General features: G+C 34.1%; 1 protein-coding gene across 4 annotated transcripts in view; it reads left to right on the top strand.

Moving 5' to 3' along the window:
- Positions 1-12,900, top strand: part of PARD3B (par-3 family cell polarity regulator beta) — a 957,311-nt gene that overhangs the window by 119,381 nt on the left and 825,030 nt on the right. For all 4 annotated transcript variants that reach the window (XM_069468028.1, XM_069468036.1, XM_069468042.1 and 1 more), the window contains exon 2: positions 10,528-10,629. In XM_069468028.1, coding sequence (XP_069324129.1) covers positions 10,528-10,629 — 102 coding nt within the window. The remainder of the gene's footprint in view (positions 1-10,527; positions 10,630-12,900) is intronic.

Genomic DNA, 12,900 nt, shown 5'->3' with positions numbered 1-12,900 from the left:
ACAGAGGTCAGGAAGGTCCTTCTCTAAGCAGAGGATACTTGAGTTTAGCTCTTCCTACTTCCTTTCCTATGTTTTCTGTGTTCTTTTTAGCTACACCTGTGATCCATCTGTAGCATTCTGGAGGAATGAACCTGTTGGAGAAACAAAGCTAACAGTAGCAGGCAGTATTATTCCTAATCCTTTTCAAGATCAGTGACAGATAATCCCTTGCTATTGCTGTGACTGCCATGCTGAAAAGAAGTTTTATAAACAGTGACAGGACAGATAAAGTTGATGAGGTCTTTGTGTTTATCTTAGAGTTAACTTATTTTTATAAACACTGCCACCAGTACCTCCTCTGCTGTAAATTAAAATTCTCCTTTCTATGCCTTGATCTCTTCAGTGATGGAGCCATAAAACTGTGTTCAAGGAAAGAGCTAGAGGCTATGGCTGTTACCTGTAGAATACTTAAACCTTTCTTATTCGTTCATGTATGCGAAGACACACACAATTGGGAGACAGCCTCTGTCGAAGGTATTCTTTGGAGTTAGCGTATAAAGATGTCAGCATTATAGCAGAAAGAAAGTTTGCATTTAATTGGCTGTATTAAGTAAAGTGTGAGTTGTATGAATTTGCATTCTCAAATTTATTCTTGTTAAAATTCATTTTGTAGTAGAATACTTCTTAGGGTTTTATAATGGATGAATTATTTTAAAAATTAATAGCTTACTCTTCTCTTTGGAGAGATGGCTACTTCCATTCTTTGGCTGTAGGCTTTGCATTCCATTGGACCACACAAGCTTCTAAAACCTTGGCATCCAGGGCTTTGCACTATAAAATTTCACTGGAAACAAATAATGGAAAACAGGATTAAGAAAATCAGCTGTTTTCTTTCAAATTATTTTGAATCATTGTATTTCAATATTATTAAATTAGTAATGGTGCAGTGTTTTGAAAGCCTTTCATACTGAGAATTTTTTAAATAGATATATCAATTAAATGCACTTAAAATTTTTGTTAATTTCAGATTTTTAACATCTAATTTTCCTGATATAACTTTAGTTTTACGATGATACTGTATTCTGAAGATTTATTATGAGTCTTGTACTTTTATGCATTTGAGAGTAAGCATTTAACTCACTTTTAGATCTACAAGAAAACAAAATTTCCATATTCTTATAAAGAATTACACTGTACTGTGATGATCTAAGCAATAGATTTGAAAATAATTAAAATTTGTCCCTTATTTTGTAAAAAAAAAAAAAAAAAAAAAAGCTATGTCTAGATATCTGGGCCTTTATTCTTCAAATAACTTTAGAGTAATCCCAAGATGAAAAATGAACCATTAATGCCCTTTATATTAATATAAAGAAAATTCCTGAGATTATGGTTACTTCACAAAGCTGAATGAAAGGTGATGTGGGGTGATTAACATTCTTTTTAATGTTTAGTTGATATATGAACTACAAAGTGAAGTGTATACCTTGAGGCTTAAATATTTTTCTTTCTACTTGGAAAAAGGAATAAATAATATTATCAAAACTTAGATTATGAGATAATATAGAAAAATGTCCCTGGAATTGTTGGTGCTTTTATATTGAATTTATTTTTGTTTGGAATTATTCAGCATGGGCAAACAACTACTTTCTCTATTGATTAACCTTTGTGTATTCTGGTTTCCCCTCTCTCACATGGGAGGGCTGTTCCAGGTGGTCTGTGAGCCAATGAATTCCTACCAGTCTTTGAAGTTATGAATTGGGGCTGGGGGTGAAAGGAGAGTTGTTTTAGAGTGAGAAAATAGCCTATTCAAAAATAATGTTCTAATCGATATAAAATTCTGTGCTTTTTTCTACCAGAGTAATTCTTTTTATCTTGGAGATGAAAGAATTTTTCTTAAATTTACTCATAAATTAATGAATTTTCGGGTTACATGCAAGACACTAGAAAAACTGATAGATTGAGAAAGTTGTTATATGATGTTTTGCTTATAGACTACTGCTTGGAGATGCACAGTAATTGTGGAATCAGGCTGAACTGCCAAATCTATTATTCTTATCGTACGTCAGAGATTTCATTTTGCAAGAGTTCAAAGCCCTAAATAGTCTTCGAGGTTCTGGATGCTGTAGGTCTGAGAGTTGGGAGGAATCTTCGGGATCATATAATTCCCACTTGTCCCTATTCTATAGCATCCTTGAGATAAGGCTACCTAACTTTGCTTGACTTTTGGCAGGAGTGGAGAGCTCCTGTTTTATCACACGACACTCTTAGATAGCTCTTTTTGAAAGATCTTTCTTATGCTGAGCTTCAATCTACCTCTCTACTGTCTGCGTAATGTTTTTAGAACAGCACAGAACAAACCAAATCTTTCTTGTATGTGGAAGCCTTTTAATTTGACGGGAGGTCTCATATGGTCATTTTACTTTTACAAATGTACTTGTAAAAAAATCATCCAAAGAAAAAGAGTGGGATGAGAATTTGAATAGTAACTCGTGTGAGCAGTGAGCAGTCCATCCCAGAGTAAGCATGAAATGAGAGACTCCGCTGTTAGCTCTGTGGCCTCGGTTCCCATGTGCTTATGGCAGTAAGTCTGTGTTTAACATAAAAATTTTTATAGAACATGGTCTCCAACATAATCCAGATACTTCATCTGGTGCTCAGCTGAAGAGACAATGAATAATATGCTCCAATCCTGGATTAAAAACAAGTAGTGTTGGCCTTATTGAGAAGAGGTATGTTCGTTTCCAATATGGTGTGTCTCCCTAAGGGATTTTCAGGAATAATTTTAACAGTAAGTGATTTTTGCCTTACCTGGTAACTTTAAGAGCTCAATGCTCTGTAAACTGTAATTCTATGTTTGAAATAGTAAAATGTTTCTCTTTGTATTTTCCAATTTAAACAAACCAAAATTAGTTGCACTCACTCGTCACAAAGACATATTTCCATTTCTTTAACCTTTATGGTTACTGTCATATGGGTGTTTTCCAGTTGGTTAATGATCATCTCTTAAAATCTGACAAAACACTTGAAATGTGGTCTGACCACTTTGGCACAGAATGTATTTATTACTTGGTCTATTCTGACACAGTACTTCTTTTATCATACCCAAAGATGGCAATAATATTTTTAGCAGATTCATCACACAGTTGACTCATTAAAGCCTGTGGTCCACTAAGCCTTCCCTGTGGGTCTTAGAAGTTTTGAATAACTGGTGGTCAGTTACACATTCTGTTGGTAGGATAACCTGGCCCTCCCATCTTCTAAGGAAACTAGAATCTTATTCCAAACAGCTTTTTGGTGGTCTTCAGTTGTTTATCTGTAGAGATGTCATGTGCAAAGGGAACCATTAGGTATTTCAGTTTGCAAAAAATTTATTACATTTTTGGAAGCAGAAAAATTATTTTAATTTTTATATAAACATCTATGAAGTATAACACACAGGAAAGTATGCAAATAAGTGTAAGGGAGCACACAGATCAAGAAATGTTAATGTTCAGATGCTGCCAGTTTTCTAAAGTGATTGTAGACATTTACACATTCACGATCAGTATATTAGAATTCTGTCTGGGCACAGTAGCTCATGCTTGTAATCCCAGAACTTTGGAAGGCCTAGGCAGAAGGATCACTTGAGGCCAGGAGTTTGAGACTAGCCTGGGTAACATAGCAAGACCTCTGTCTCTACAAAAAAAAAAAAAAGAATCCCTGCATGATCACACCTGTAGTCCCAAATACTTGGGAGGCTGAGGTGGGAGGATCACTTGAGCCCAGTTCAAGGTTACAGTGAGCTGTGATCACACCACTGCTCTCCAGCCTGCGTGACAGAGCAGGACTTCATCTCAAACCACCCCCTGCCACCAAAAAAACCACAAAACAATAAAAACTGACCCTAACCTTAATCAATTTTGAGCAAGATCAACATCATGATAATATTGTCTTTTAATCCATGATAGTCTTCTTTTATTTCTCCAAATATTTTATAATTTTTAAAGCATAGAAGTTTTATATGTTTTTGTTAGACTTATCCTAAATATTTGATTTTTTGATGCTATTGTAAATGTTATTTTGAAAAATGTCATTTCTCTACTTGGTTTTCTTTAGTTAATGGTTTCCCTTATTTGCTAAGATACTTTTTATTGCGAATTGGTAGTACATAATCTTAAATGCTTTTTCTGCATCCACTGTGATGATCATTTGATTTTTATCCTTTTTTATATTAATTTGTCAATAACTTTAGTTGATTTTTGCATTTTAAACCACTCTTGCATTGCTGAAATAAATCTTACTTGGCTTTGATGTATTGCCCTTTATGTACGTCGCTGAATTTGATTTACAAATGTTTAAGATTTTTACATATGTATCCAAGAGAGACTGGTTTATAATTTCTTTCCTTATAATGTTTTTATAAGGTATTGGTTTCAAAATTATGCTATCTTCATACAAAGATCTGGGAGAATTTTTCTCTTTTTCTAGTCTCTAGAAGTATTTGTATGAAAGATTGGTATTACTTGTTCCTCAGATATTAGGAAGATTTTACCTGTGATGTCATATGAGCCTGGAATTTTCTTTGTGAAGAGGCTTTTAAATAATAGTCAGTTTCTTCAACTGTTATTTTCTTATTAGTCCTAATTTCTATTTTTATTGTCTATTTTGGTAAGTTGCATTTTTCAAGGATTTGTTTACGTTATAAAAATTGTTAGGTGTATAGACCTAAAGTTTTTATAATGCCCTCTTTTTAATATAAGATCTATAATGGTATTGCTTGCCTTTTTCATTCAGGGTATTGGAAATTTAAGTTTTCTCTTTTTTTTCTTAATGAGTCCTGCTATTTATCAGTTTTATCAAGCTTTTCATAGAACCAACTTTAATTTTTATTTGTTGTATGTTCGTTTTTTTTTTTTTTCATTGTTTTTTGCTCTTTATTTTCTTCCTTTTGTCCTTGGATTTGATTAGCTGTTCTTTTTCTAGCTTTTTGATTTTTAAATTTTTTTCTTGTTAACATATGCAGTAAAGACCATAACTGACCTAATAATAAGCACAGCTTTAGCTGCATTCCACACATTTTTGTTATTTTAATCATTAAGTTAAAGTATCTTCTCATTTCTTTAATTTTTCATCTATGGATTATTCAGAGCTGTATTTCCTAATTTTCAAACAGTTGGGTATTTTCTCGATATCTTTCTGTGGTTGATTTACTGTGAGCACGGAGCATATTTTGCTAGATTCCAGACCCTTGAACTTTGGTACATGTTCTGTGTACCCGTATAAGGAATATGTTTTCCAATCTTTTTTGTTACATTCTATGTGTATGTATAGATAAATAAATACAAGTTGTTAATTGTGTTACTCAGATGATTTATAATTTCCTGATATTTTTGTTTCCTATCAAAAGTCTGCCAATATGTGTGTGGTGTTTTTTTTTTTTATTTTTTTTTCTATGATCTATCCATTTCGATAATACATGTATTGAAGTTGTGTTATTGGGTATGGACAGATGTAGAATTATTTTCTTTCTGTTGGATCAACCCTTTTATCATGAAATGTCCTATTTTATCTTTATTAAAACTTCTTTCTATAATGTCTCCTTTATCCGATATTAGTATGGCTCTACCAACTTTATTTTGATAGGATCATTGATTTTTTAGATTTAGAAGTAAATTTATGTATGGACTTACTGACCCACATTTAATACGTAATTAGAAGTTTGTAATTCTGTTGAACTTGGCAGCACAAAAACCTTTGGTCCCATCCTAGATAACATAAGTGATTAAAATGGCCCCAGCCCATGTTCCTATCCTAGGCTTTTCTCCTGAAGTCTGTACTTGGTTGATCTATTTTGGGAAGGTGAAGGCATCTTCTGAAGCTGGTTAGGGCTGGCTTGTAAAAAGCTCTATATTCACTACTTGCTTTTCTGGCATGATTCTTTCTCTTCAGGTGTTGGTGCTGCTCTGCTAGACTTTGTGTAGGCTTTGTTTTCCAGAACCTTGTTTTTCCATACACTGCTCTATGGCTGGCTTCTTAGATTCCTTTTCTCTGTCTGCCTCAGTCTCCAGTCATGCTCTGTCACACTGTCATGCCCAGGTGTGTTATGAGGCATCTGATTTTCTTTTGGTCTTGGGTAGAGGGGAAAATGACCCCAGAGAATTATGATAAAAGTAGTTAAGTTTTATGTGAGTGCACATTTTCATAATTATCGAATTTCTGATGCCTCAAACTCCCTCTCTATTCTTAGCAGTAAGACCTTTTCCCACTGTTTCCCAAACCTGCAATTCTTTGAGGAATTAGATCTTAAAGGTTTCTCCAAGTCTCTCACTTGCAAAGCACTGGACAGACACACTTATATGAAAAATTGGGGGCCTTCCCTCATCATTCCCTTGTGTCCTCTACATTTTGACCTCTATGTGGTGCATTGTGCAAAAGGCCATGGAGTCCCCAGGCTCACTAATGATGAAGCACCCGAGACCCAGAGTAATGGCAACTTGCCTGGGTCCATGTGCTTATGTGAGGATAGAAATAGGTCTGATTCCTAGGTAATCGTGATTTGCACTAAGTTATTTAATCAAAAAATATTTATGTTTAAAAAAACCCCACCTTGACTCTGGTGCTTATTTAGCTTCTGACCTTGGGTAAGTCAATTCACCTACCCATGCCTTGGTTTTCTCATTTGTAAAATGGATTAACTATTTCATGAGGCTGTTTGAGGATAAATGAGTTAATCATATAAAACAAATAGTACCTATAGTACTATTGCGTATAGTACTATGGCCTATAGTAAGGACTAAATAAAATATTTGCTATTTATGATAATGAAAATGGTGAAGTATCATTTTGTGGTTACATGCCACCAAATTTGTGACATAAATTCTACAAAGAAAATTCTACTTTCCTGTTACTTTCCACTTTGTGGTTGTTCTTATGTTCCAGTGGGTAAGATTATTCTAGTGAAAACATTAAGCCACCAAGAAACCAGTTGCGTTGCTGAGCCCTGTAGTTGCCACTGCTAATTACATACAGCCCTTCTCCAACCATTGGCCTTTCTTTTGCAGCACTCTCCTCACTTTGGGACCTTGCTGCCATTGTAGACTTTCTTTTTCCTTTCTTGCACCACACACATTTTGCTTAGAAAGTTTTCCCTTTCTGTTGATTATTGGGGTGATCTCAGTAGTTGGTAGTCTTAGCATTATAGTATGTGGCTTGCCAGTCTAAGGCTTTAGATATTGCAGATGGAAAATTATTGTTCTTCAACTCTTTGGTTAATATAAATTTTCAAAGGCATAGGGTCAAATTTCATGTCATCTACCCACAGTGAAGATTATTTGTTGCAATTTCAATGCCTGCTTGGAACAATTTTTACATTTGATCATTAAAAATACCGTATAAATGTCTTCTTCCTGTAAATGCATATGTTTTTGTTTTAGGTTCCTTTTCCAATTCATCCTTGTAGACTAGTTTATAGTTTTAAAAATGTCAGTAGCATTTAACTGTGTATTTAAAAAAAAAAAAAAACAGATACGATGTTGTCAGAAGTGGAGAAACCATATAGTGTTTTTCCGTACTTTAATGATCCTAGGAGTATAAGTAGTAAGACTTATTGCATATCAAAATGAGCACACATACTAGAGGCATTTTCAATGTAATTTAAAAGTTATGTATATTAAAGATATTTGTGCAATATAAAGGTAAATTAAATGTCATGATTATGAAAAATATAGTAAACTTTTCCAAGTGATTAATTGTGTGAACCAAGACACGTATGTGAACATCTTTTCATGTTTGACCAGTTTTATTTCCAATGGCAGTAAAACCAAGTAAATGAGATGCAAAATGTTGACGGCAATGTAGAAGTTGAAATTTTTACATGCATAAAAGAGTCAGGGCAAATTTATGGTCTTATGATAGCTATAAACTGCTAATATTGTATGTATTAATATATTCTTAAAGTGATCTATAGCACCGTGGCCACAATACCATGGGGACAAAATAGTAGTATGTGCTGTGTTTATTGATTTCTATTTTTCCCTCTTGGACGTATAAAATATTAACCCTGAGACTGATTTCATATGGCCTGTTTTTGTTCAGGGTTAGGTGTGTACCCATGATTAGCCTGTTCTTTTTAAAATGGCAGTATCAGTGCAGAATAGAGAGTTCTAATTGCAGAGCCTTTCTATATTCTGACACCATGTTTTTCACTTAAATTTTTTTTTTTTGTCAAATATGATTCCAAAATGTATCAAATTACTTCTTTTATTTAGCTCTATATACTCTTGAATCAAATTAGAGAAAAATGTCTTAGTTTCAACTCCTGTGCCTTATTTTCCACAATGTCTTAGAACCCACCAGTGTGTACAAGGGAGGAATGTAAGTCACTTAACAACCACATCTTGCATCCACCGGTTTGTTATTTTCTTTGCCACTGATCAGATCCTATCTTCTATTTTTTGAATTTTTGTATTTTACATTAGGACTCTTTGGTTTTCTTCTCTCTCTCTTTTCCTACCTCTAGACAGGAAGAGAGGTGTACTTACGCTGCAGTTGTTAGGGGTGATTGTTTATCTCAGTCTTAGATGATAAAATCTGCTTTTACAAACTGAGTACAAGAAAAAAGCAGACAACTTAATAGATGTCTGCTTTTAAGTGCAAATATAAAAAAAAAAAACTCTTTAGAATATGTTACTCCTTATAAACACGGTTAAAATCAATAGATTTCATCTTACCGAGCTGTAACATATCAAAAATGAACTCAATGGAAGTCATAGAAATTAATTAAATTGAACTCCTTTCATAAGCAGGCTGTTTTTACAAGGAAAACATAATAGTCTAGATTTCAGTCAGAAGTCCTGGGTAGATTTGGAGAAATATGTTGCTTGTGGCATGGCCATAGCAAAAGGATTCTATTTTCAAAGATTGCTGAGGAAGATCTATATAGTCCAGTGGCCATTACATAGTGCTTTGTGTACCTCCGTATCCTCCCTATTTGAAGTCTAGCCTCTCATACTTAGCTAGATTGTACAAGAGGCTAGCACAATCACTTTGAGTTGGCAGAGATCTCTGGTTAAAGAATTTGAGTGGTGAATGTTCTTCGCTTTTCTTATCTGATTATACTTTCACTGCTCATATCTTTGAGATCTCTGTTTGGGCAACAGAGTCAGGCATTTAAAGTTTCCTAGTAAATCATTAGTGTTTCCACCTATAAACTTAGTATTAGGCGCAAATGAAGCTCTTTTTATTTTACTTGGAATTACATTTTAGATGCTCTGTAGAAAATTAATTTTGAAAATATATAAAATCTAGCTAAGGAGAATTTCTTCAAATTTTTTAAGACTATCACTTTTACCAAGTTATATTACTGGAAAGCCATGTACTTGGGCCACATTATAGTAGCCCTCCAAATAGATGCCTTAAAAGAATTATTATTTAATAATATGCCCTGACCTTTTATCAGGAGTCAGTTAAAGAAGACCATATGGGAACCATTTCTATTAGCTTTTGCAAAATTGCAGTTGAATTCTGTGGGTTATGTTAGTTCTTACCCTTAGAAGATTCATGTGGTAAATGCTTAGGGTTTTATCTTAGAAGGATTTCCATCTTTTTTTATGAACTGGTATCTCCTCCTTTGTTGGATGCTGAGTGCTTCATAGGTCAAAAATTTCCCACTTTGAAATTTTTGGGGGGCTTTCTAAGAACCACCAAACCAAACTGATGATAGCTTGGGTATTCTGGTAAAATCCTTACTAATGTTCTTTATTCATTGGTTCATGTTCTTGTCCCATTGTCATAATGGCTTCCTTTCATATCTTTCCTAGAAATAGGAAATACATAAATAACTGAATGAGCTAAATGATTTAATTCTAAATTCTAGTATCAGAATAAGCAGTTTTTAAAGCTCAGTAGTTTTTTTTAAAACAATAGTTGAAAATCTCCTAAATTGCTGCCCCACTTCAGTGAACTCCCTATTCAACGTGGATGACAGATGAGTTGCTGTCACTTCAGAAAACGGAAACCAAGGCAGGAGCTCTTACTGTGTATGTCATTGCAAATCTTAGAGTTGAGGATGCATAGAGATTTTAAAAAGGTAAAGAGGTAGTGGTTACCCCATTCCATTGATATATTCTGAAGTGATAGCTATTGTAATCACAGATTTCTGCCTTTTGGGTTTTTTTCCCACAGCTTTGGAATCTCAGTTTGGACTTCTTTTCCCAGTTTCAGAAAATACTCTCAAGAAAATCTTTCTATTCCAGAGTATTCTTGGCTTGGTTGTAGGTTACAAAAAAAAAAAAAAATTCCGTGAATATGTTTTTCAAGTTGCTGGGGCAATTTATTTTTGCATTGTAATGTATCTTCCAGGAAAATTGATGAAATATGTTTACTTTGATTCACTGATTTAAACAGGATAAAAATGTTAAATATTTATCCAAATAAATAGATAACATTTGTTTTGGTGTTTAAAAATGTTATTACTAGAGCATATTGAATGAGTCAACTTTTTTCTCTTAAATTTTATTTTCCTTTTTTTCGTAGATTGAGTCATGAAACTTGTTGTTTGTTCCACCATAGGATCCTGGTTACTGGGTGAAGATTCATCACTTGGAATACACAGATGGAGGAATCCTGGATCCAGATGATGTCTTGGCAGATGTTGTTGAAGACAAAGATAAGGTAGATAACTCTAAGACTGTTCCCCTTTGTTTTCCTCTACTGAGCTGCATGTTTTCAAGAGATTGAAATCCTTAACAAACTCATGTGTCAATTACTATTAAAAGATAGCATCTGTTCAGGTTTCACCTGGACAGCCCGTAAATCAAAGTTCTTCATCAGATGTTTGGAAAAACTTTGTCAAGACTTGGGAATATGTTTGTGGTGGCCTAATTAGGAGATACTTCATTCCCAAGAGTTCCTGATAATGTCTTCATAAATTAGTGTCAGACGCTGAGGCTGTCGGAGTTATCATAGCCTTTGCTGGCTCTGGAGTTGATTCCTAGTCCTTGGTAAATATTCAACTTAAATGCCTGAGGTTTGAATGTGTTTCAAAGTAGAGAAGACAATGGGGAGGAAAGTTACATGAAACAAATATGGTGAAGATTTTTCTTAAAGTAGCTGGCAAACAACTATGTTGAGTGATAGTCTCGTGTTCATTGCTAAAGTAAAAAGCACTAAACTGAATATTCTAAACAGTTTGATCATGTTCTGCCACCTACCTGGGAATAATCCTATTGCAAATATCTTGTTTTAATGGGATTTTTCTTCTGATACTACACTGAGAAAGGCGTAAAAGTAAACTATTCCGTTGTAATACACTGGATTATTGCTGTTAAGACACTTTGGTTAATACTACTTCTGTGTTGGGCGCCGCTTATAAATGGCTAATGTGTTCACCAAAATTGAACTGCAACTCTCTGGGAGAGAGCCTTCCTTCTACAGTTTCTTCTACTGTGCATCTTTACATCCTTAGCGTTGTTTGTGCTAGACTAATTTATATTTGTAAACATGTTTCTCTGTATTATTTTTCTCCAGTCTCAGGGGTGTGTATGTACATTTGTGTGTTTTAACTAACTGGACTGGAATAGAAATAAGTGATTCATTGAACTCAGGTAAAATTTGCATTTTTCTTTTTCCATGAGGTCTTTTCAGACTGTTCAAATTGACATTATTTTTTGCAGACATTCTATAGATTTGTTTTTCATAGTTTCTTCTGGAACTCAAACCTATTGTGTTTTGCCATGTAATTAGCCATTTCATAACAACTTACCTCCCTGAATAGAGTGTAAGCTCCTAGAGGACATGGACTAGAGGACTTTTATTTTTTGTGTGTTCCTCGTGCTAATAGTATCTGGTACAGTATCTTACACAAACTTGATTCTCAAAAATAATTTACTGAATTAGTGAAAAAAAGCATTATTTTCTATAGTTGGCTCTTGTATATAATTTGATGCACACTTCCTGTTTGTTCAGTTTGATCTCATGGTAATTAATGTTGTTGACCTTCAGAACCCTGAAGGAGGGCTTTCACTTGTTTTTCCCTGTTTCACTTTCTTCTGCTTCCCTAGGACCATCTTCTTCCTTTGAAATATTCTAGATATTGGAATTGTTCATTAATGAAGAAGGCAGTTCCTGTCTCAAATTTCATGGATGTCTAGTGTATTAAAATGAAAAACTGAAAAATGGCAAGTTTAAGAAGGACCAGAAGAAAATGTCTCACCCCAGCCTCATCCCAGACTTCATTACAGGAAGGAAAATTCCATGAATAGGGCCCAGAGAAATAATTTATCCTACAGAGCTCTTCCTTTTAAAGCATTCTTTTTAACTATCTCAGCAATGCACTTTATAACCATAATCCATTTACTAGACTCCGAAACAGCTGTATTATATGTAATCTCAGTTTTAATGGGACTCTACCATCATTATTAAATAAGGTTAAAAAAAACAAAGTGAGATAATCAGTTAAAATTCTAGCCGAGAATTAGTACTGTTTGGGTCCAACTTTAACTATTAATGCACTTTAATGCTTCTACATGAAGCCTAATTGATATTGTTCTGCAGAGTTGATATGAATTTACACTTTTGGTGTTTCCAGAAAAAAATCATACTGCCATTTCTTCTTTTTAAAAATAAGTAAAAAACAGAGTATTGCTTATTTTTCTGACATTCCCTCTGCAATCTAAGATCTCCTTGTAGTTCATATGTCTAGTGTGGAAAGAAGGCCCTGCCAGACTTCCTTTTACCTTACTTTTTGTCAGTTTAGATTAAGAAATAATTATAAGTGATGCTTTGCGGATGTTTAATGAAATATCAAATTCACCCAAGATCCTTAGAGGCAGTATTGAGCTCAGATAAAATAACAGTTCACCTATTTGCAAATTGGCTACCTAATAATCTTTTGCATTTAGAGTATGGATAGAAAGCGAGGCATGGGTGGATGCTCATAATCAG

The sequence above is a fragment of the Eulemur rufifrons genome, chromosome 1 (assembly GCF_041146395.1).
Source record: "Eulemur rufifrons isolate Redbay chromosome 1, OSU_ERuf_1, whole genome shotgun sequence".
Lineage (NCBI taxonomy): Eukaryota > Metazoa > Chordata > Mammalia > Primates > Lemuridae > Eulemur > Eulemur rufifrons.
The sequence above is the reverse complement of the archived record's forward strand: the minus strand, read 5'-3'. Positions and strand labels throughout refer to the sequence as shown.